This window comes from Oncorhynchus mykiss, chromosome 15, assembly GCF_057628025.1.
Source record: "Oncorhynchus mykiss isolate SJ-2025 chromosome 15, ASM5762802v1, whole genome shotgun sequence".
NCBI classification, from domain to species: Eukaryota; Metazoa; Chordata; class Actinopteri; order Salmoniformes; family Salmonidae; genus Oncorhynchus; species Oncorhynchus mykiss.
In genome coordinates this window covers 12057833-12083315 of record NC_143036.1, presented here as the reverse complement: position 1 = coordinate 12083315, position 25483 = coordinate 12057833, and the positions used below count along the sequence as shown (strand labels likewise).

Below are 25483 nucleotides of genomic sequence, written 5' to 3'. Positions count from 1 at the left end.
GTGTAGTCACTTAACTCCGACCTTCGGTATATAGCCATGTTACTTTTACTCGTTATTCGTGTATTTGTTCCTCGTGTCACTATTTATATTTTTTATTATATTTATCTTTAACTCTGCATTGTTTAGAAAAGGTCCCATAAGTAAGCGTTTGACAGTCTACACCTGTTTACGAAGCATGTGACAAATACTATTTGATTTGGCTATGGGTGCGTTCGTAAATTCACCCTGGCTATCTACTCCGATTTCAGAGCACTCTCGTCTGTGTGCCAGAGCGCATAATAACTGATGAATATGGCCGGTGTCAGTAAACGTCGGCAAAATAAAAAGCGTAATTAAATTGTTGCCAGCAGCACAGTCGCTCTAGATAACATGAAAACAGCTCTGCCAGGGGGAGTGAAATGGTCAGAGTGAGGTGTTCTTTCATTGGTGTTTGGAATTAGCTTGCAAGCTAGGCAACGTTAGCTTGGGTGTTGAGGTCAGAACGCGCCGATCAACCCTACTCGGCCAGAGCGTCCAGTTTCCTCTGACTTTAGGGACGTACAATCTAACAAAACTCTGATTTTAGGGACGGACAATCTGACAAAACTCTGATTTTAGGGACGGACAATCTGACAAAACGCTGATTTTACTGACGGACAAATCTGACAACTCTGACTTTACGGACGCTCTGAGCGCACTCCAGATTTACGAACAAGCACATATCAAGCATCTGTAACGACGCGGTGCTGTTTGCCTTTGTTCACATCGCCTTCCGGTGGCGGAACAAATATTTTGCGGGGAAGTCCTGACTTCTTTCTGGTCCAATCACCGATGGTTGCTGTTGCTATGTGACGTTGACTGCAAACGTTAAGTTGCTATGGATTGAAAATGAAGTTGGCCGATCTCTAAACCAACCACTTTTTATATAATTTTAGCAAATTAACTCTCTTACTTGTTTTGTTTTTTGTTGTTGATTTTTTTATCAACAAGAAAGATATTCGATTAGTATTCAGGTAAGAGTTTTTGTAGTAAGTAAATTGATTATACGACTTTGTCAGCCATCTTCTGTCTGCTGAAAGTTAAGGCTGTCATCTCATTCGTGTGGTTCAGATAGCTAACGTCTGTTACAATATAGTCTTCTGTAATGATAGGCACATTCATTGGCTATTGTTTATACTAATGTTAGATTGATTATCACATCTTGAAAACTATGAATAACATTTCAAATCCACTATATTTCCCAGCAATGCCTCCTCCAGATACTATGTACTGTGAACAGCAAATCAACATCCCCCCTGAACTACCAGACATTCTTAAACAGTTCACCAAAGCTGCAATCAGAACCCAACCCCATGACATACTACAGTGGTCTGCAGCGTAAGTACAGCCTAGCCTCCCTGGATGTGACTGTACAACTAAGAGAGCCCAGCTTTTATGGTTCAGATGGTAGGACAGTGGCCTTGTAACTACCCAGTTGCTGAGCATAGATAATGACCAGGGTAAAGTACAATTATTGTTTCATTTAAATGTTTGTTGTTCTATCAGGTACTTCTCTGCCCTGTCCAAAGGAGACACTCTGCCAGCCAAAGATAGGCTGGAGATGCCCGTTGCCACACAGAAGACTGATACCGGATTGACTCCAGGCCTGCTGAAGGTCCTACACAAACAGGTACTCACTGACTGACTGACTGACTGACTCCAGGCCTGCTGAAGGTCCTACACAAACAGGTACTCACTGACTGACTGACTGACTGACTCCAGGCCTGCTGAAGGTCCTACACAAACAGGTACTCTCTGACTCACTGACTGACTGACTGACTCCAGGCCTGCTGAAGGTCCTACACAAACAGGTACTCTCTGACTCACTGACTGACTGACTGACTCCAGGCCTGCTGAAGGTCCTACACAAACAGGTACTCACTGACTGACACATTGATCTCAGGTGTGCTGAAAGTCCTTACCATCCTCTCCACCTCTATGCTAGGATGTTAAGGTACCTCTCTTTCTCTCCCTGTATGTCGCTGGCTTCTATTGTTGTAAAAAAAAAAGATGACCTCTCCTGCCTCTTTCTCCCTTTCCCTCCTCTCTGCCCCTGTGAATGTAGCTGGCCCCTAAGGAGACGATCAGTAAGGAGGAGCTGCAGCAGAAGTGGAAGGGTCTGTGTCTGCCCTCAGAGCAGCTGGACACTCTGCTGGCCCTGGGGAACTTCAACGACAACATCCACTGGATGCAGTTCTTCGCCCTGGGCTGCAGCGCTCTGGGAGGGGTGAGTCCCTGGCTCCGATATCTGTCTGTCAGTTTTCAGAGAAACTATGGTGTCGTGCTAGCAAATACCACATGATGGCAGTATTGCACTGTCTTGATGGCCCAGGCTTTTCTGAAGTATGTGCTCCCCTGTGTGTGCTCCCCTGTGTGTGCTCCCCTGTGTGTGCTCCCCTGTGTGTGCGTGTGTGTTCAGACCATCATCAGTGCCCTGAAGTATGCGTGTGAAATCCTGACGGAGAATGAGGAGGGTGGAGCGGCGAGGATCCCCTTTGATACATTCGTAGGTCTGTACACTTACCTGGCCCACCTGGACGGAGAGATCCCCCAGGACCAGATAGACAGCTTCCTAAGCAGCCTGCAGGAGTCTGTGTGAGTGGTACACAACCCTACACTCTCTCTATCTGCACACACTCATTTCCTGCAATTCTACACATTTTGCCATTAGGTGGAGAGAAAAGTTTACAATTCTAAAGCAAATTTCCTGCAAGTCTACACATTTTGCCATGACTTATTCCATGTTAATAGGATATCTTAGTGAGAATCACTAACTAAATCAATGGGGGCCCCCTGGAGGTCAGGGCCCCTGGGCATGTTACCTGACATGGGCTAATTGAGTGACTGTCTGTGACTGACATAACAATAGAAAAACTGCAGATCTACCTCTATACCTCTACCTCGCTCTACCTTTCTCTCTTCCTCTACCTCGCTCTACCTTTCTCTCTTCCTCTACCTCGCTCTACCTCGCTCTACCTTTCTCTCTTCCTCTACCTCGCTCTACCTCGCTCTACCTTTCTCTCTTCCTCTACCTCGCTCTACCTTTCTCTCTTCCTCTACCTTTCTCTCTTCCTCTACCTCACTCTACCTTTGTCTCTGCCTCGCTCTACCTCGCTCTACCTTTCTCTCTTCCTCTACCTCACTCTACCTTTGTCTCTGCCTCGCTCTACCTCGCTCTACCTTTCTCTCTTCCTCTACCTCGCTCTACATTTCTCTCTTCCTCTACCTCACTACCTTTCTCTCTTCCTCTACCTCGCTCTACATTTCTCTCTTCCTCTACCTCACTACCTTTCTCTCTTCCTCTACCTCACTCTACCTTTGTCTCTACCTTTCTCTTTTCCTCTCTTCCTTTCTCTCTTCCTCTACCTCGCTCTTCCTTTCTCTCTTCCTCTACCTCACTCTACCTCGCTCTACCTTTCTCTCTTCCTCTACCTCACTCTACCTTTCTCTCTTCCTCTACCTCGCTCTACCTTTCTCTCTTCCTTTCTCTCTTCCTCTACCTCACTCTACCTCGCTCTTCCTTTCTCTCTTCCTCTACCTCACTCTACCTTGCTCTTCCTTTCTCTCTTCCTCTACCTCGCTCTTCCTTTCTCTCTTCCTCTACCTCACTCTACCTTTCTCTCTTCCCCTACCTCGCTCTACCTTTCTCTCTTCCTCTACCTTTCTCTACCTTTCTCTCTACCTCACTCCACCTTTCTCTCTTCCTCTACCTCACTCCACCTTTCTCTCTTCCTCTACCTCACTCTACCTTTCTCTCTACCTTTCTCTACCTCACTCTACCTCGCTTTACCTTTCTCTCTACCTCGCTCTACCTTTCTCTCTTCCTCTACCTCACTCTACCTTTCTCTCTTCCTCTACCTCGCTCTACCTTGCTCTACCTTTCTCTCTTCCTCTTCCTCACTCTACCTTGCTCTACCTTTCTCCTCTACCTCACTCTACCTCGCTCTACCTTTCTCTCTTCCCCTACCTCGCTCTACCTTTCTCTCTACCTCACTCTACCTCTACCTCACTCTACCTTTCTCTCTTCATCTACCTCTCTCTACCTTTTTCTCTACCTCTACCTCACTACCTTTCTCTCTACCTCGCTCTACCTTTCTCTCTACCTCGCTCTACCTTTCTCTCTTACTCTACCCTTCTCTCTTCCTCACTCTACCTCTCTCTCTTCCTCTACCTCTCTCTTCCCCTACCTCTCTCTCTCTACCTCTCCCTCTCTACCTTTACCTCTTACACATTATCTTTCTTTCTACCTCTATCTTTCTCTACCTCTACTTTTCTACACATTATCTCTCTACTTCTCTCATTCTACCTCTCTCTCTCTCTCTCTCTCTGTCTCTCTCTCTCTCTCTCTCTCTCTCTCTCTCTCTGTCTCTCTCTCTCTCTCTGTCTCTCTCTCTCTCTCTCTGTCTCTCTCTCTCTCTCTCTCTCTCTCTCTACCTCTCTCTGCTTTACTTTGTGTGTTTCTTGTTGTTTACAGCACCAAGCAGAATGGGATGATTCAGCTGGCCAACTTCTACAGCCGCAAAAAATGTAGATAATAGGAGAGATTGAGGGAGAGACGAAAAGGACAGGAAAGAGCAGGAAGAAACGGAGAGTAGCAGGAAGGAATTGGCCTCTCTACTTATTCTACAAATAAATAGTATTCTCTAAATCCCCATGGAATCACGATCAGTTGATGTATTTCCTGTTAAAGCTCAGATCTGTACAGTAGTGATACCCTGTTGCTTGAATTATTTCCCAGGCAGTTGAGTTTGGTTCATATCTTATTGTTATATCGGACGGAGAGTTGCTGTGATATAACATGGAAGGTCTACTGTACTGCGTGTGAATGTAGGTCAGTGTCACTAGAACCAATGAGAACCACTCCTGCCCTGACTGGTTAGTCGATAGTTCATTTGTCATGCTCATGCCTTGTCAATGAAGTGCCTGTTGCATTCTTTTTCAACTTGGCATATTCATTTAGCCAGTGAGGGAGGGAGGAAGGGAGTCTGTCTGTCTGTCTCTCTGTCTATCTGCTAGTTCTTGTGAAATGGAGATAGTGTTCACAGTAGTGGTCCTCTCAGCCGTACAACAGTTATAAGGCTAGTGAATGAGACAGCTGTGAACAGATGCTCTGGGGCCTAGCTGACACTAGTAGACTAGTACCCAGTAACACACAGTCTATTGCCCATCTGTGGTAGTGAAAGCCAGAGAACACATCAGTATAGTGGTGGAACACAAGAATCAAACCAGACTAATTTGACTCTCTTTCCCATACAGTCATCATGTACGATGAGGAAGTATTACTACAGCTCAGTTTGACAACGTATGGAACTCTCTCATTACTCATGTAGTGGATGACCTACAGTGCTGTAATTACTGGGGACAGGGAAGCATTCTTCAGTTGGCTCCATACTCCCAACAGTTTAGATTTGAAATCAAACAATGACTTTGAGGATTAAGTGCAGACTGTCAACTTTAATTTGAGGGTATTCGTATCAGGTAAACTGTTTAGAAATTACAGCACTGTTTGTACATAGTCCCCCAGTTTTAGGGGACCAAAAGTATTGGGACAAATTCACTTGATGTTTATTAAAGTACATATAAATGCTAACCTACCCTGTTATTGTAATGGTGACGTTTTGGGGGTATGATATTTGTGCTTTTATAAAAGTGACCCCAAATTGACACAATACAGGATTTACCATTCATTTCTATTGGGCATAACATAATCCAAAACAAACAGAAAATACATCCAACAAATGTAGGACCAAATACTTTTTACTACTTTAAGTTGTCCCAATACTTTTGCTCCCGGGGGGGGGTCTGTGTTCTAAAAGTGCTGTAATTTCTACCCGATATGGATGAAAATACCCTCAAATTGAAGTGGACAATCTGTACTTTAAGCCCTTGGTCATGCTTGATTTCCAAAGTGTTGAAGTATAGAGCCAAAATAAGAAAAAAGGATTCACTGTCCCAATAATTACTGAGGGAACTGTAGTTAGAACAATGTATAAAAGGTTTACCCAAAAGCCCAACTTAAATAAAAAGGGGACATCAGTTGCTCGAAAAAACATTCCTTACCTCAGGATACTTCAACTAGTAACTATCATTCCTTACCTCAGGATAATTCAACTAGTAACTATCATTCCTTACCCCATGATAATTCAACTAGTAACTATCATTCCTTACCTCAGGATACTTCAACTAGTAACTATCATTCCTTACCCCATGATAATTCAACTAGTAACTATCATTCCTTACCTCAGGATAATTCAACTAGTAACTATCATTCCTTACCCCATGATAATTCAACTAGTAACTATCATTCCTTACCTCAGGATAATTCAACTAGTAACTATCATTCCTTACCTCAGGATACTTCAACTAGTAACTATCATTCCTTACCTCAGGATACTTCAGCTAGTAACTATCATTCCTTACCTCAGGATACTTCAGCTAGTAACTATCATTCCTTACCTCAGGATACTTCAACTAGTAACTATCATTCCTTACCTCAGGATAATTCAACTAGTAACTATCATTCCTTACCCCATGATAATTCAACTAGTAACTATCATTCCTTACCTCAGGATACTTCAACTAGTAACTATCATTCCTCACCTCAGGATACTTCAACTAGTAACTATCATTCCTCACCTCAGGATACTTCAACTAGTGACTATCATTCCTTACCCCAGGATACCTCAACTAGTAACTAGTAACTATCATTCCTTACCTCAGGATACTTCAACTAGTAACTATCATTCCTTACCTCAGGATACTTCAACTAGTACCTATCATTCCTTACCCCAGGATACCTCAACTAGTAACTAGTAACTATCATTCCTTACCCCAGGATACTTCAACTAGTAACTATCATTCCTTACCCCAGGATACTTCAACTGGTGACTTTTCAGGAGAATAAAGGAAAAAGCACTCTGTTGCTGGGTAAATCTGATATTTATTGACCAGAGGAACAACCAATAGGCTTACGTTTAGGCATGACTCACCTTCATTCGTCATATCAATCATATCAATCATAGATGTCAGTAGTAGTAGCAGCAGCAACGCCACAGGTTATTCAAACGAGGATGATCATCAGTCAAGAGCCGTAGACATACATTCCACTTGAAAAACAAAAAGATCAGAAAGATCAGAAAGGAGCTGTTCATTCAGACCCTTTGTCTCGGCGCAATCTAAGCAGTCGATCCAAAGTGCCTCTAACAATTTCCTCACTATATTCCCTCCTCTGGAGGACAGAGAAACTAGAGGCTGAGCCATGATTAGCGTTTGCGTAATGCCGCGCATTCCCCTAGTCCATAGTTTTTTTGTGCAGATAGCCGTTTTGTGCTCAGCTATTCTTAATTTGAGCGCGTGTTTCGTCTGACCAATTTAAACAAGCCCACTTGGGCATGTAAATAACGTGTTGTACTACAATTTAGGAGGTATTTTATCTTGTATTATTTAACCGAACGTGGGTGATAGAATACTTTTGTGTCTCATGAGTTGGAACAATGACCGCAGCCGTAGAAACCATTAAGGGACCTGGGAGCACACTGTGCACGACGCCGTCTCTGATATTGCAACCCTCCTAGAGCATATCAGGGGAGGGTTGGACGCAAAGTCTTTGAGCAAGGGGTGACTCTGGAGAATGTGCCCGTGTTTGAGGATGATGCTTTTTATCTGCCTGTCTGGCACTGTAGTTAGGCTGCTTCATGCTTGAAAGATGATCAATGTAGATTTTACAGTGGAGTGTTCGTGCCAGACAAAGTGTTTCTTGAATCTGTGCCAGGGTTTCATTGGGCTAATCTAGTTCCCTGGCTAGCATGTCCCTGATGCTAATGTAATGAACTCCCTTCTCTCACAACACCCTGTCATCCGATTGGCTATTGGCAGCACTGCTTAATAAGCCTATGATCTGAATTTCTCCTGACAGCGCTTAATGAACTCTGTAATCTGATTTGGTCCTTGCAGTGATTGGTTAAGTAATTCTGTGATTTAATTGGTTGCTGGCTCTTTTAGGTAAAGTACTAATTTGATCTGATTGGCTCTTGACAATGATGAGTGAAGGAGCAGAAAAGAGCTTGGTAAATGTCACCCCTATTGGTTAAGATTATGACAACATTTTGTCACATTTTGTTTGTTTTGGAGTTCGACTGCCTTCCAGTCGGTTCTTAGTGAGGTGTCTTAGTGTTGGAACTGGTCCAATCCAGTCAGTTCTTAGTGAGGTGTCTTAGTGTTGGAACTGGTCCAATCCAGTCAGTTCTTAGTGAGGTGTCTTAGTGTTGGAACTGGTCCAATCCAGTCAGTTCTTAGTGAGGTGTCTTAGTGTTGGAACTGGTCCAATCCAGTCAGTTCTTAGTGAGGTGTCTTAGTGTTGGAACTGGTCCAATCCAGTCAGTTCTTAGTGAGGTGTCTTAGTGTTGGAACTGGTCCAATCCAGTCAGTTCTTAGTGAGGTGTCTTAGTGTTGGAACTGGTCCAATCCAGTCAGTTCTTAGTGAGGTGTCTTAGTGTTGGAACTGGTCCAATCCAGTCAGTTCTTAGTGAGGTGTCTTAGTGTTGGAACTGGTCCAATCCAGTCAGTTCTTAGTGAGGTGTCTTAGTGTTGGAACTGGTCCAATCCAGTCAGTTCTTAGTGAGGTGTCTTAGTGTTGGAACTGGTCCAATCCAGTCAGTTCTTAGTGAGGTGTCTTAGTGTTGGAACTGGTCCAATCCAGTCAGTTCTTAGTGAGGTGTCTTAGTGTTGGAACTGGTCCAATCCAGTCAGTTCTTAGTGAGGTGTCTTAGTGTTGGAACTGGTCCAATCCAGTCAGTTCTTAGTGAGGTGTCTTAGTGTTGGAACTGGTCCAATCCAGTCAGTTCTTAGTGAGGTGTCTTAGTGTTGGAACTGGTCCAATCCAGTCAGTTCTTAGTGAGGTGTCTTAGTGTTGGAACTGGTCCAATCCAGTCAGTTCTTAGTGAGGTGTCTTAGTGTTGGAACTGGTCCAATCCAGTCAGTTCTTAGTGAGGTGTCTTAGTGTTGGAACTGGTCCAATCCAGTCAGTTCTTAGTGAGGTGTCTTAGTGTTGGAACTGGTCCAATCCAGTCAGTTCTTAGTGAGGTGTCTTAGTGTTGGAACTGGTCCAATCCAGTCAGTTCTTAGTGAGGTGTCTTAGTGTTGGAACTGGTCCAATCCAGTCAGTTCTTAGTGAGGTGTCTTAGTGTTGGAACTGGTCCAATCCAGTCAGTTCTTAGTGAGGTGTCTTAGTGTTGGAACTGGTCCAATCCAGTCAGTTCTTAGTGAGGTGTCTTAGTGTTGGAACTGGTCCAATCCAGTCAGTTCTTAGTGAGGTGTCTTAGTGTTGGAACTGGTCCAATCCAGTCAGTTCTTAGTGAGGTGTCTTAGTGTTGGAACTGGTCCAATCCAGTCAGTTCTTAGTGAGGTGTCTTAGTGTTGGAACTGGTCCAATCCAGTCAGTTCTTAGTGAGTTGTCTTAGTGTTGGAACTGGTCCAATCCAGTCAGTTCTTAGTGAGGTGTCTTAGTGTTGGAACTGGTCCAATACATTTTGTCACATTTTGTTTGTTTTGGAGTTCGACTGCCTTCGGCAGTTATTGTTTTGCGGGTGTTCGACAAGCACACCATTTTTTGGGGGCAAGCCGAAGATCAGTACCCGAAGTCTACGCCCCTTCGTTAGTGATTGGTCAACAGTAGTGATTCTTCAATTAAGTCTTTGTTGTCATTAAACGAGAGACGACTGCTTTTCAATGAGAAATACTGCACCAAACATCTTAGTTAGATGGAAAATTGTGCGACTAAGATCACCTCAGCACAAACGTGAAAATGAATGGCAGATTTCTGGGTATGTTGTTGATACGGCAAATGTCTTTAGGCAGTATGCGAGCACAGAAGTTCACTTCCCCTCGCCGAGTTCTGCTAGGAGCAAAGACATACCACGTCATGATGCCAAAGGTACACTCACTGATGGGGAGCACTCTCACCTCATAGTGAGGTAATGGCTGGCTGGCTGCTGAGACAGACTGCAGCATGATGCCAAACCTGAACAGCAGCCAACTCACTGAGAGGAAATCACTAAATCCCTAACACACCCACTGCAACTCTGACAGAGTACACACACATATACACACACACACACACACACACATATACAGTGGGGCAAAAAAGTATTTAGTCAGCCACCAATTGTGCAAGTTCTCCCACTTAAAAAGATGAGGCCTGTAATTTTCATCATAGGTACACTTCAACTATGACAGACAAAATTAGGAAAAAAAATCCAGAAAATCACATTGTAGGATTTTTAATTTATTTATTTGCAAATTATGGTGGAAAATAAGTATTTGGTCAATAACAAAAGTTTATCTCAATACTTTGTTATATACCCTTTGTTGGCAATGACAGAGGTCAAACGTTTTCTGTAAGTCTTCACAAGGTTTTCACACACTGTTGCTGGAATTTTGGCCCATTCCTCCATGCAGATCTCCTCTAGAGCAGTGGTGTTTTGGGGCTGTTGCTAGGCAACATGGACTTTCAACTCCTTCCAAAGATTTTCTCTGGGGTTGAGATCTGGAGACTGGCTAGGCAACTCCAGGACCTTGAAATGCTTCGTAAGAAGCCACTCCTTTGTTGCCCGGGCGGTGTGTTTGGGATCATAGTCATGCTGAAAGACCCAGCCACGTTTCATCTTGAATGCCCTTGCTGATGGAAGGAGGTTTTCACTCCAAATCTCACAATACATGGCCCCATTCATTTTTTCCTTTACACGGATCAGTCATCCTGGTCCCTTTGCAGAAAAACAGCCCCAAAGCATGATGTTTCTACCCCCATGCTTCACAGTAGGTATGGTGTCCTTTGGATGCAACTCAGCATTCTTTGTCCTCCAAACACGACGAGTTGAGTTTTTACCAAAAAGTTATATTTTGGTTTCATCTGACCATATGACATTCTCCCAATCTTCTTCTGGATCATCCAAATGCTCTCTAGCAAACTTCAGACAGGCCTGGACGTGTACTGGCTTAAGCAGGGAGACACGTCTGGCACTGCAGGATTTGAGTCCCTGTAGTCCCCATAGTGTGTTACTGATGGTAGGCTTTATTACTTTGGTCCCAGCTCTCTGCAGGTCATCCACTAGGTCCCCCCGTGTGGTTCTGTGATTTTTGCTCACCGTTCTTGTGATCATTTTGACCCCACGGGGTGAGATCTTGCGTGGAGCCCCAGATCGAGGGAGATTATCAGTGGTCTTGTATGTCTTCCATTTCCTAATAATTGCTCCCACAGTTGATTTCTTCAAACCAAGCTGCTTACCTATTGCAGATTTAGTCTTCCCAGCCTGGTGCAGGTCTACAATTTTGTTTCTGGTGTCCTTTGACAGCATTTTGGTCTTGGCCATAGTGGAGTTTGGAGTGTGACTGTTTGAGGTCGTGGACAGGTTTCTTTTATACTGATAACAAGTTCAAACAGGTGCCATTAATACAGGTAACGAGTGGAGGACAGAGGAGCCTCTTAAAGAAGAAGTTCCAGGTCTGTGAGAGCCAGAAATCTTGCTTGTTTGTAGGTGACCAAAAACTTATTTTCCACCATAATTTGCAAATAAATTCATTAAAAATCCAACAATGTGATTTTCAGGATTTTTTTTCTTCTCATTTTGTCTGTCATAGTTGAAGTGTACCTATGATGAAAATTACAGGCCTCTCTCATCTTTTTAAGTGGGAGAAATTGCACAATTGGTGGCTGACTAAATACTTTTTTTTTCATACATATATTGTCAAGGAAAAGTATGTGAACCCTTTGGAATTACCTGGATTTCTGCATAAATTAGTCAGAAAATTTGATCTGATCTTCATCTTAGTCACAACAATAGACGACCACAGTGTTCTTAAACTAATGACACACCAATTATTGTATTTTGTTTCTCCATATTGAATACAGAATTTAAACATTCACAGTGTAGGTTGGAAAAAAGTATGTGAACCCCTAAGCTAATGACTTCTCCAAAAGATAACTGGAGTCAGGAGTCCAATCAATGAGACGAGATTGGAGATGTTGGTTAGAGCTTCCCTGCCCTATAAAAAAACACTGAGTTTGCTATTCACAAGAAGCATTGCCTGATGTGAACCATGCCTCGAATAAAAGAGATCTGAGAAGACCTAATATTAAGAATTGTTGACTTGCATAAAGCTGGAAAGGGTTACAAAAGTATCTGATGTTCATCAGTCCACGGTAAGAAAAGTTCTCTATAAATGGAGAACGTTCAGCACTTTTGCTACTCTCCCTAGGAGTGGCCGTCCTGCAAAGATGACTGCAAGAGCACAGAGCAGAATGCTCAATGAGGTTAAGAAGAATCCTAGAGTGTCAGCTAAAGACTTACAGAGATCTCTGGGACATGCTAACATCTCTGTTAACGAGTCTACGATACGTAAAACACTAAATAAGAATGGTGTTCATGGGAGGACACCACCTGAAGAAGCCACTGCTGTCAAAAAAAAACATTGCTGCACGTCTGAAGTTCGCAAAAGAGCACCTGGATGTTCCACAGCGCTACTGGCAAAATATTCTGTAGACAGATGAAACTAATGTTGAGTTGTTTGGATGTGTGGAGGGAAAAAAGGCCCAGCACACCAACATCAAAACCTCATCCCAACTGTAAAGTATGGTGGAGGAAGCATCATGGTTTGGGGCTGCTTTGCCTCCTAAGGGCCTGGACAGCTTGCTATCATAAACTTGGGAATTCATTTTTCCATTGATCAAGACATTTTGCAGGAGAATGTTAGGCTATCTGTCTGCCAATTGAAGCTCAACAGAAGTTGGGTGATACAACAGGCCAACAACCCAAAACACAGAAGTAAATCAACAACAGAACGGCTTCAACAGAAGAGAATACTCCTTCTGGAGTGGCCCAGTCAAGAGTCCTGACCTCAACCCGATAGAGATGCTGTGGCATGACCTCAAAAGGGCAGTTCACACCAGACATCCCAAGAATATTGTTGAACTGAAACAGTTTTGTGAAGAGGAATGGTCCAAAATTCCTCCTGACCTTTGTGCAGGTCTGATCCGCAACTACAGAAAACATTTGGTTGAGGTTATTGCTGCCAATGGAGTGTCAACCAGTTATTAAATCCAAGGGTTCACTTACTTTTCCCTCCCTGCACTGTGAATGTTTACAAGGTATGTTCAATAAAGACATGAAAATATATAATTATTTGTATTATTAGTTTAAGCAGACTGTGTCTGTCTATTGTTTTGACTTAGATGAAAGATCATATTAAATTTTATGAACAATTTATTCAAAAATCCAGGTAATTCCAAAGGGTTCACATACTTTTTCTTGCCACTGTACATACACATACACACACACAAACCTGTGACAGGGAACAATTACAAACACACACCATCAGAGAACAAGTTTACAAACACACACACACTAGCACAGCTTAGCGGAGTAGGGTTTTCCTCTTTATCTTTCCAAATGAAGGGATGTAACCATAATACACAGTATTATAGGTCCTAACCAGCAGTACTTTGTATTCACAGTATTATAGGTCCTAACCAGCAGTACTGTATATTCACAGTATTATAGGTCCTAACCAGCAGTACTCTGTATTCACAGTATTATAGGTCCTAACCAGCAGTACTCTGTATTCACAGTATTATAGGTCCTAACCAGCAGTACTCTGTATTATAGGTTCTAACCAGCAGTACTCTGTATTATAGGTTCTAACCAGCAGTACTCTGTATTATAGGTCCTAGCCAGCAGTACTGTGTATTATAGGTCCTAGCCAGCAGTACTGTGTATTCAGCTAATTCTGGATAGGTACAGCTGTAAAACATGAGGGGGGCATGCTGTGTGAGTGTGGAGCGACCTAGCCAGGACACAAGTCAGGACACATCAAATCCCTCTTTTCAGATGGACTGGTAACCCACTTCTCCCTTCTAGGCTGTGCTAGTCTCTTCATCGTCTTTAGGTAGCTTAGGACTGACGCTTGTGCCTAACGCTCCATAGACTGTAGTGCCAGTCTGTATGTAGAGGCTGTGGTCCCAGTGAAGAATTTGTTGCACATCAGCAGCCTCTACTGCAGCCTGGCTCTGGGAAACAACATCTCTGGGGAAGTGACGCTGTCACAGAATAGTGTGAAGGGAGGAGGGAGGAAGAGAAAGAAAGAGAGAGAGAACAAGTGGACAGAGCTGGACCGGAAGGGAGATGGACGAGAGAGGGAAAGATGAGGGAGAACAGCTCTTGTCCCCTGGCAACATGCTGTCAGGGTAGGTCCCAGCTAACAATACAGCAAGGTCCCTCTCTCCTCTACTGCAACTATTTTCATGTTTTAAAGTCCTCTCCCCTCTCTCTCTCTCTCTCTCTCTCTCTCTCTCTCTCTCTCTCTCTCTCTCATACTCTAGGGAATGCCAAGGAGGGATGGTGCAGACAGCTAACTTCAGGGATGTGATTTTTCCTGAAATGTGATTTTTCCTGAAACCAGTCATTCCTGCTTTTTTGTCGCCATCCTCCAGTCCAACAGCATTAGAAGGGATGAGTTATACCCCCAAAAGTAAAATCCCATTTTCCCTGTCCTGAATTATAATGCTTTCTGTATTGTGGACCAGTGACTAGGACCCAGGACAGGAAGCCTCATTCAAATACGTGTCTGCCTATTGCCTGTCTATAATACTGTACTGTGATATGACAGTATGTGTGTATCTGTATCCATGTCCACTCTTATGGACTCTTTATTTACTTGTACTTTGGTTCTGGGCATTTTCAATCCACCTGGGACTGAATAAAGTTGTTTTATAGTATTTCTAGGCTGTCTTTTAATAAATGGTACGTACACACACACACACACACACACTCACAGTCAGACACACACACACATATGCATGGGAGCGAGTACGCACACATACAAACAACTTGTGTTAATGAAGGGTGTTGCTCTGTGGTTAGAATTTGTTAATTGCTACTCGGAAGGCTAAATAAATACTATTTAATTAATGCCATTTACCATGCACTCTCTTTCCACCTCTCTCTCTCCATGTCTCTCTCCTCCTCTCTCTCTCTGCCCACCTCTCTTTGCCCACCCCTCTCTCTCTCTCTCTCTCTCTCTTTGCCTACCTCTCTCTCTCTCTCTCTGCCTACCTCTCCACCTCTCTCTCTCTCTGCTCACCCCTCTCTCTCGCTCTCTCTCTCTCTGCCTACCTCTCCCACTCTCTCTCTGCCTACCTCTCTCTCTCTGCCCACCTCTCTCTCTGCCCACCCCTCTCTCTCTGCCTACCTCTCCCTCTCTCTCTCTCCACCTCTCTCTCTGCCCACCCCTCTCTCTCTCTTGTGCTCTCTCTCACTCTGCCTACCTCTCTCTCTCTCTCTCTCTCTCAGCCTACCTCTCCTTTTCCACCTCTCTCAATTCAATTAGCTTTTTTGGCATAACGTAACAATGTACATTTTGCCAAAGCTAACTTTGGATATTTATAATATTAAAATAATAAGAATCAAAATTGTCAACGGGACAACAGTAACAACAGTAACAAGGCTCAGAATAACCATAAATTGAACAATAACAATAAGCATAGAGAACATGTGTAGGTTGGTTGGTCTGTCAGACAATGTCCCTCATCTTATGGCAGGCAGCAATGTTGTGCGCTGCCAACCCACAGCTCTCTGCATCCTCCCCCCAACAGGACGGGTAGCCTACTCTCATCAGAGAGGTCTTTGAAATCTTGAATAGGGGTTTCACATTTTGGGAAATTACACTCTAATTGTTTTATATTTTTGACATTTTGTCAGGAAATGCAGCTCTGTCTCAGGTTCTGCTGTTGTGCAGTGGTTGCACAGCCTTTCCTCTACAGGGAGCCAGGTTTTCCTCTGTCTACACTTCTCAATGACAAGGCTGTGCTCACTGAGCCTGTACTTTGTCAAGGTTTTTCTAAGGTTTTGATCAGTAACCATGATCAAATATTTAGCCACTGTCGAATAAGGGCCAAATAGCACTGCATTTTGCTTTGTGCTTGTGTTTCCCAATAATCAATATAGTTTTGTTTTGACTGTGTTCTAATTTGATTTATTCTGATTGATTGGATGTTCTGGACCTGAGGCTTCAGTGTGTTAGTAGAACAGGTTTGTGAACTCAGCCCCAGGACCAGCTGGATGAGGGGACTGAGGCTTCAGTGTGTTAGTAGAACAGGTTTGTGAACTCAGCCCCAGGACCAGCTGGATGAGGGGACTGAGGCTTCAGTGTGTTAGTAGAACAGGTTTGTGAACTCAGCCCCAGGACCAGCTGGATGAGGGGACTCTTTTCTTTGCTCAGCTCTTGGCATTGCAGGGCTTGGTAATGATACGACCGGGCGTCACTGTATTTTAGATGTTTCCAAAACTTAATTGCTCTTTTTTTAGTTTTTATTATTAGTGGATATTGGCCTAATTCTGCCCTGCATGCATTGTTTGTAGTTTTCCTCTGGACATGTAGGAGAATCTTACAGAACTCTGCATGCAGGGTTTTAATGGGGTGTTTGTCCCATTTGGTGAAACCTTGTTTTGCAAGTGGACCCCACACCTCGCTGAAATGAAGTGCAATTGGTTCAATGACACATTCAATTAGTTTTAGCCAAATTTTAATCGGTATTTCAATTTGAATTTGTTTTTTAATGGCGTAGAATACAATGTGTGCTTTCTCTCTCAATTCATTCACTGCCTCATTAAGGTGTCCAGTTGAGCTTATTTTTAAACCTAAGTAATTGTAGTGTGTGCAGTACTCTATATTTTGTACCAATTGAGAACTTTTGTCTAATCTTTGGTCCCTCTCTTTCTCTCTCTGCCCAACTGCCTCTCTCCCTCTCTCTACCCCTCTCTCTCTACCTCTCTGTCTCTCTCTACCCCTCTCTCTCTACCTCTCTCTCTCTCTACCACTCTCTCTCTCTACCCCTCTCTATCTCTCTCTCTCTCTCCTTTAGTGTCTACCTGGTGTCCTCTGCTCAGGCCAATTAACTGATTGACCTGTTGGTTCAAGAGCTGCTAATCAACCTATTAATACCAGATTGGTACTTTATGGTAAAAGGGGAAACCACTCATAGAGACCTGTAAAAACCCACACAGGGTATTTCAGACTGGTTCAAGTTTACCTCAGAAATAAACCAGGTTTTTCCAGACATCTGAACCTTGGGCAGCTCTATGCCTTTAAGGTGTTGTGTAGGCCCTGTGGTAAAGGAAATAATTGGAGAGGTCTGTAGGGAGAGAGAGAACATGTATAGACGTGTTTAAATCCCAGGTTGGATGCTGTTGTGTTGAGGAATACTGACTTAGATTACCAGAATGCTATATGACTGGTTAGTTGTCAGTCAGTTCCTCTAGGTACAGTATAAATGTCCTATAAGACCTTCATGGGGGAAGTAACAGCATTGAGATGACATTGACTCAGGCTCATCTTTGCAGTGACACACCTTCCTCTGTGGCTATCTCACACCTGTGGCCCTCCCCCCAGTGGTCCTATTCTGATTGGCTGTCTAGGGATTCCAGGAGCGGCTCGCTGTCGAGGAGATGAATGTTATTGGCTGGTGGTGCATAATCCCAGAGGGATAGTACTTTAGGGGCTGAAATTACATGGCAGGAAGTTACATCCTCCTCACTGTCTCACACAAACTAGCTCCAGCCAGGGCCGTGACTAAAAATCATTGGAGGTGGGGCGGCAGGTAGCCTGGGCCAGTAACCGAAAGGTTGCTAGATTGAATCCCCGAGCTGACAAGGTCAAAATCTGTTGTTCGGCCCCTGAGCAAGGCAGTTAACACCCAACAACTGCTCTCTGATTCAGAGGGGTTGGGTTAAATACGTAAGACGCATTTCAGTTGAATGCATTCAGATGTACAACTGACTAGGTATCCCCCTTTCCCTTGTGTCAGACCTGTGACTAGATCAGGAGAAAACAGGCCTGTGACTAGATCAGGAGACAACAGACCTGTGAATAGATCAGGAGACAACAGACCTGTGACTAGATCAGGAGAAAACAGGCCTGTGACTAGATCAGGAGACAACAGACATGTGACTAGATCAGGAGAAAACAGACATGTGACTAGATCAGGAGAAAACAGACAGGTGACTAGATCAGGAGAAAACAGACCTGTGACTAGATCAGGATAAAACAGACCTGTGACTAGATCAGGAGAAAACAGACCTGTGACTAGATCAGGAGACAACAGACCTGTGACTAGATCAGGAGAAAACATACCTGTGACTAGATCAGGAGAAAACAGACATGTGACTAGATCAGGAGAAAACAGACATGTGACTAGATCAGGAGAAAACAGACAGGTGACTAGATCAGGAGAAAACAGACCTGTGACTAGATCAGGAGAAAACAGACCTGTGACTAGATCAGGAGAAAACAGACCTGTGACTAGATCAGGAGAAAACAGACCTGTGACTAGATCAGGAGAAAACAGACCTGTGACTAGATCAGGAGACAACAGACCTGTGACTAGATCAGGAGACAACAGACCTGTGACTAGATCAGGAGACAACATACCTGTGCCTAGATCAGGAGACAACAGACCTGTGACTAGATCAGGAGACAACAGACCTGTGACTAGATCAGGAGAAAACAGACCTGCTGAACTGAACACTGAACAGCCTTGCCATCCACTCCTATTGGATCTGATTAGCTATGTACTGATACATTACAGACCGACTGAGAGGATCCCACTGGGAACAGATGTCTATTCCACGTTCAAATTGAAATTACGTGGCAACAACGTTGATTCAACCAGTCTGTGCTCAGTGGGATGGGACCATATTAAACACATTAGTGTATGGTAGCCTGCCCTGGATAGGTCTGTGAATCAATAGTTAGTTTGGTGGAGTATCTAGGCTAATGGGCTGCTCACAGTTTGCCTACTTTAACTTGGCTTGTTCTGAAGGTGTGGAAATATGAAAACTATTTGGTTGAATCAAGGAAGGATATTGTATGAATTGTTGTAACTGTTTTGATTGAATGGCTGAGTCAGTCAGCTCCGAGGTAGTGTAGGGGATTCCATGACAAGAGGAACAAACTTCTATGGTTTTGATTACACCGCCAAAACCTCACACATTATCTCATTTGTGTTTCCAAGAAACAGAAAAGGGGTGTTTTTCCTGTAAAAACTTCAGAAGGACTGCTCATAAGTTGTGTTTTTTCTTTTCTGCAGTATGAATCATCCTAACAATGACAGTTCCTGGCACATTCTTTCTCACTTGTGCCAAACAATATAGTTTGAAAAGGGGGTTTAACATTAGGAAAGGGTAGCACTGGGTTGACCTCGTTTAGTTCTGATCAGTGGCGTCATTAGGCCTGGGCTTCCAGGGCTTCAGCCCCGGATGGTTTTGGTCTAGTCACATAAATAACATAATGTTACATTTCAGTGTGATATGAGTTTCTACAACCACACATCACTTGCTCTATGCAGTTTAACATTTGTATTTTTACTGACAAATTTTACTGACAAAAATAAACAATCCAACCTACTGCACTAGGCCGTAGCAGGCACTGCAAAAAGCCCCTGGACATGTGGTGCCTGCTATGATTGGTCAAGATTTCACAACGCAGTGGACTGCACACGTCCCTTGACCCTTCCTCCACCCCTACAGCACCTGTTAGATGTCAATGTCACCACTCAGCAAGACGCCTGACACTCAGAGGCTGCAGCATAGCACAGAGCAAATATGGATATTCCAAATTTCTTCCTGAAAGAGGCGCAAAGAAAGTAAGCAGGTTGAGGCAACAGTGAATGAGGTGGAGAGAGCAGAAAAGCCAGAAAGTCAAGTGCAGCAGAGATACAGTGCCATGCGAAAGTATTCGGCCCCCTTGAACTTTGCGACCTTTTGCCACATTTCAGGCTTCAAACGTGGAAAGAACTGAAAACTGCTGTTCACAAATGCTCTCCATCCAACCTCACTGAGCTCGAGCTGTTTTGCAAGGAGGAATGGGAAAAAATTTCAGTCTCTCGATGTGCAAAACTGATAGAGACATACTCCAAGCGACTTACAGCTGTAATCGCAGCAAAAGGTGGCGCGAGATAATTTTGCAAGCCCAATTTTCAGTTTTTGATTTGTTAAAAAAGTTTGAAATATCCAATAAATGTTGTTCCACTTCATGATTGTGTCCCACTTGTTGTTGATTCTTCTCAAAAAAATACAGTTTTATATCTTTATGTTTGAAGCCTGAAATGTGGCAAAAGGTCGCAAAGTTCAAGGGGGCCGAATACTTTCGCAAGGCACTGTAGCCATATGTTTGTGCAGGGTTGGTGGTAGCTAACTATCTAGTCTCCCTCAGCATACGGGTTGGTGGTAGCTACCTATAGTCTCCCTTAGAATAAGGATTGGTAGTAGCTAACTATCTAGTCTCCCTTAGAATAAGGGTTGGTAGTAGCTACCTAGCTAGTCTCCCTCACCATAAGGGTTGGTAGTAGGTAACTATCTAGTCTCCCTCACCATAAGGGTTGGTAGTAGCTAACTAGCTAGTCTCCCTCACCATAAGGGTTGGTAGTAGCTAACTAGCTAGTCTCCCTCAGCATAAGGGTTGGTAGTAGCTAACTAGCTAGTCTCCCTCAGCATAAGGGTTAACCTAGCTAATGCTAATAAGATTAGCGCTCAGCATCCTTAAACTATTGGGTGTAAGTCAGAGTTATTTAACAGTATATTTAGTGAATTGGCAAGCTAAGGATGTTGAAATAATCATGATATTAGGAAAAATTCTTTATTTTCCGCGAGTATGTGATGGGTTTCGTTTCTGTAGCTAGCTTGGCTGAATAGCCACTTCGGGAGCTACTGGCTGGCTAGCTAGCTGAGACCGAAGAGATGAGATAATGTGCTTCAGTCAGAAAAACATTATCTTCTGGCATTGACACCGTGCCCCCCTGTGGACTGAGGCTGAACTTTACTGCATTATATTTAACCTTTTTTATTTTATTACTCTTTTTATTCACTTATTTAGCTACTTGTTTTTACATGTTCGAGAGGTTAACCTGCAAGTAAGCATTTCGTTGCACTGTGTACTCTTATGGTGATTTTTCAGTAGCATATTGTGAAATAATATTGTAATAAAACCGAATCGTTAAAAGCTTTAAAGGAACCTGTAACCACACCTGTATAGCATAAGAAAAGCCAATATACAAAAGAAATAGACACACATTGTAATCCAGATGCGTGCCTGGATAAGAAGTATCAGAATCAATATAATGAATGTACTTGTGAATGCAGCCTGGTAGGGGCCCCTATTATTTTTTTACCAAACTGTCACAGTTGCACCACCAATATAAACGGGTCAGTGATTTGTAGAGTGTTAAATGATTTGTAGAGGCGGGAAAAAGCCTACCTCCAAGAAAGAACTTTGGGTGGGAAACAATAGTGGTGCAAAGCCAAAAAGAGTTGATCATTTACATAGACAAGAGTGGCTATGTACAGTATGTGATGTAAGGATGAAACTGTATAAAAGGAGTGTGCCGAGGCTGGGAAAAACAGTTGATCCAGGGACCAGATCGGCCTGTTACTTTGTAATAAAGTCTACTTTGGATTCACAAGTTCCCGTATCTGAGAAATATTATTGGACCAATATTTCTACGACAACTTCAAATCAAATTTTATTTTTCACATACACGTGGTTAGCAGATGTTAATGTGAGTGTAGCGAAATGCATGTGCTTCTAGTTCCGACCATGCAGTGATATCTAACAAGTAATCTAACCTAACAATTTCACAACTTGAACTTAGAAGGAGGAGGGCAGCCAGAAAGAGAGGGGAAAAGTTGTCAGCTTTGTGGATAGTTTGTAGGTGAACAAAACATTGAAAATACATAGGCTCTTAAGTTATGAGTCCTCAAATATTATGTAATCTAAAAATATCACATTAGCTGCTAGAACTGACGAGGTCATAACTTATTCCATTCTACAGGTACATTGTTTTGGCTTATGTCTCTTTATATTCATATAGCCTAGGGCAGGGTTGGGCCCCAAAATATCTGAACTCATCAGAAGGGCCCCTCACATACACACACATTGCGAGCAAAACATTTTCGTGAACTCCCTTTGGACAGTGGCAAGAAAATGTTCATTTTGTGCAATTCTACAAATTTTGCCATGTAGTGTAGAGAAAATGTTGCAGTTTTTAAGCAAGTTTTCTGCAATTGTACTCATTTTGCCATTGGGCGGAGAGGAAAAATAGCTGTTTCAACCATGATTAGGAAGTTTAGATTTGTAATGTAGTCTAGTGGCCAGCTACCTAAATTTAGTAATCATGGTTGAAGTGCCGGCCGGGTGGCCCCCCATTGGTAATCAGTCTCACTCAGATATCATATTAAAAACGAATAACATTTCTCTCCATCCTATGGCCAAATCAAATCAAACTTTAATTATTTGTCACATGCGCCGAATACAACATGTCACCTTACCGTGAAATGCTTACAGTGGGGCAAAAAAGTACTTAGTCAGCCACCAATTGTGCAAGTTCTCCCACTTAAAAAGATGAGAGAGGCCTGTAATTTTCATCATAGGTACACTTCAACTATGACAGACAAAATGAGAAGAAAAAAAATCCAGAAAATCACATTGTAGGATTTTTAATGAATTTATTTGCAAACAATTGGAAAATGAAAAGTGGATTGGCGGTGGCTAGAAGGCCGGTGACGTCGACTGCCGAACGCCACCCGAACAAGGAGAGGGACCGACTTCGTGACAACGGCGGAAGTCGTGACAACAGCATGCCAGTGTTGCACTCAGAACAGCAGTAGTCAGGGGCAAATGGTAGGGAAGAGGATGAGTTAGGTGACTCAGACACAGGCCCCAAACAAGTTAAGTTCCCCAGTATCCCCTTGACTGTTTTGGATTGCAAAACTGAAGAGACACATCAAACACACCAGAAAGCAACATAAGAATAGGATATGATGGAGAGAGACACCAGACAATGCACAGAGACAGAAACAGAAGAATAGGATATGATGGAGAGAGACACCAGACAAGGCACAGAGACAGAAACAGAAGAATAGGATATGATGGAGAGAGACACCAGACAAGACACAGAGACAGAAACAGAAGAATAGGATATGATGGAGAGAGACACCAGACAAGACACAGAGACAGAAACAGAAGAATAGGATATGATGGAGAGAGACACCAGACAAGACACAGAGACAGAGACAGAAACAGAAGAATAGGATATGATGGAGAGAGACACCAGACAAGACAAAGAGACAGAAACAGAATATGATGGAGAAAGACACTAGACAAGGCTCAGAGACAGAAACAGAAGAATAGGATATGATTGTAGGGTTACATATGTTTTCAGAAGATGGGCAGCGACTCTGCTGTCCTAACTTCATTATGAAGCCAGTTCCACCATTGGGGTGCCAGGACAGAGAAGAGCTTGAACTTGGCTGAGCGGGAGCTGCCCTCTCGTAGAGGTGGGAGCCTGAAGGTAGGGACATGACTGGAGACATGACAATAATATTTGTTCATGCCACACAAACGACCAAAATGACAAGATACTCGTACATTAGCATAATGAGCTCAATAAAACGTCCCATGTCTAAAACGCTAAACCAATAGCCTAGGCCAATGAAAAGAACAGATAGACAGATTGTAGGCCTACAATATGATGCAGAAACTATAATTCACCAACTTTACAGTGGCACTTACTTATCCAAATTGCTTTTTCCCTTAATTGTATTTTGAAATATTGCGAAAGACATTTTAGCTGCCGCGTGCTGTTTATTGACAGCCGCCCACAACTCAGAAATCAGCTGTTGGATATTTGCCGCGCGGGCTGCTCAACGGCCGGATTCCCAACTGTAGGCCTATGCCTTTGACCCTCTGTGGCACAATTATTCTCTCTGGTGTAGTGTTTTTAATGATTTAATTTATTTCAGTACAGACAGGTACTGTCATTTTGCTAATTGATTTATATTTATCTGCAGCACTTACAGCAACCCTTCCGGCGGCAATGGTTTCTTCCATGGATTGTGTACAGTAACCAGAGGTTATTGCGCAGCTAGGTCTACTGTTACAATAACATTTAAAATAATCTATCAGCCTACAGTTAAAAGAGAGCACATACAGTAGGCTGAGTTAATGAAGCCAATAGTGTTTTCAGTTATATTGTTATAGAACCTATGTAGGCCTCATGTCTGTTTTGAACCAGCGTAGCACAGTTTCAATGTCCATAAGGCTAATGAGAAAACACGTCGAATGACTTGAATGGCCAATGGGAAAAGTGTCAAAATTTGTATTCACATCAGTAGGCTAAGTGACTGAAATGCATCAGAAAAGTATTGGAGAGTTCAGGAAAACATCAGGGAAGCTTATCAGGTAGGTTATAGGCCTACTGTGTGTGCCGAGAACATCTGCATTGCTTTCAATTGCTAGACTAATGATCATGAGCACTGATCTCAATTTAGCTAATATTTCCCAGCCTAATTGTAACCAAATATCCAAATGGAGATTCAGTGAAAAATGAAAATCTTACATTGAATGATTTATCGAGACGTGTCCCCCCATGCTTGACGCTGTCAAAACAGGGCTGAAATTATCAGTTGACCACACATGGCAATCGATTTATATTTGTTTTAAGAAGTGGTGTACTGCTGTGTTTGTTTAGGTAGCCTACTGAAGCACAGTTTAATACTATTATTTTGTCTTAACTTCTGAATGAAAGTTGGTACCAACATGTAGCCTATTATATAATACATTTTTAGAATATAATTACAATGCATCCTCCAAATTTTAGAATTGCCTATGCCTACACATGTGGTTCAATTAATTAATAAAACAATGTTTTCTTCCTTAAAACACCAAATTAGATCTACCTTATTTTAAATTAGGCAATCATCACTGTCAATCGTGAACGATAATTCCCCACGTTTTACAGGTGAAATGTCCATGCTGCCTTTGATCCCAATCAGTTTCACGGGAATATGCATGTTGATCTTATTGAATGATATAGGCTAAGTAGCCTAATTACTATTTAATCTAATGTTAGAGCCGATGGAGCTAAACACAGCCACATGGATTTTATTTCAATCAAAGCATGGTACGCTGTTGAGTGACATTTCAGCAAACATCCTAAATTGTCATAAGAAATTATGTGGTGTTTTTGGTCTAACAGTATCTTAACATTATGTGTGCTATTATATTTGATTTATTATATAGAATACTAATTAATCATTAATGCATCTTGTGAGACAGCACCATTCTGAGAAGTGGCAGCTCTACACCCCTGGTTATAACAGTTGGATGACTTCGGGAGTGACACCACACCTCTATGAACTAAGCGGTGCATTCATTTGGCCCAACAAATGTATTTCACCATCACAGCAACGCAAAAGATTCAGGGCTGACCCCGAAAGGGTCCTGGTGATGTCCCTGGTGAGCACGCAGTAGACGGTATCACTTAAACCTGCTCTATGGATTCTAATTACAGCACTGTGTGTGTGTGTGTGTGTGTGTGTGTGTGTGTGTGTGTGCGCGTGCGTGTGTGTGTGTGTGAGAAAGA

General features: G+C 42.9%; 1 protein-coding gene across 1 annotated transcript; it reads left to right on the top strand.

The window, feature by feature from the left end:
* The first annotated feature begins 8 nt into the window (after positions 1 to 8).
* ropn1l (rhophilin associated tail protein 1-like) lies at positions 9 to 14785 on the top strand. The gene is made up of 6 exons (XM_021562318.3): positions 9 to 992; positions 1224 to 1356; positions 1525 to 1648; positions 2084 to 2245; positions 2438 to 2613; positions 14390 to 14785. Exons 2-6 carry the CDS (start codon positions 1226 to 1228, stop codon positions 14451 to 14453), a joined length of 657 nt encoding a protein of 218 aa, XP_021417993.1. The 5' UTR covers positions 9 to 992; positions 1224 to 1225; the 3' UTR covers positions 14454 to 14785.
* Positions 14786 to 25483: the final 10698 nt, after the last annotated feature.

Excerpts from the sequence above, each read along its gene's own strand:
- ropn1l (XM_021562318.3), top strand. The coding sequence starts at position 1,226 with ATGCCTCCTCCAGATACTATGTACTGTGAACAGCAAATCAACATCCCC. Across the intron at positions 2,246-2,437 it reads GCTGCAGCGCTCTGGGAGGG|ACCATCATCAGTGCCCTGAA; the intron begins GTGAGTCCCTGG and ends GTGTGTGTTCAG. Across the intron at positions 2,614-14,389 it reads AGCAGCCTGCAGGAGTCTGT|GGAATGCCAAGGAGGGATGG; the intron begins GTGAGTGGTACA and ends CTCATACTCTAG.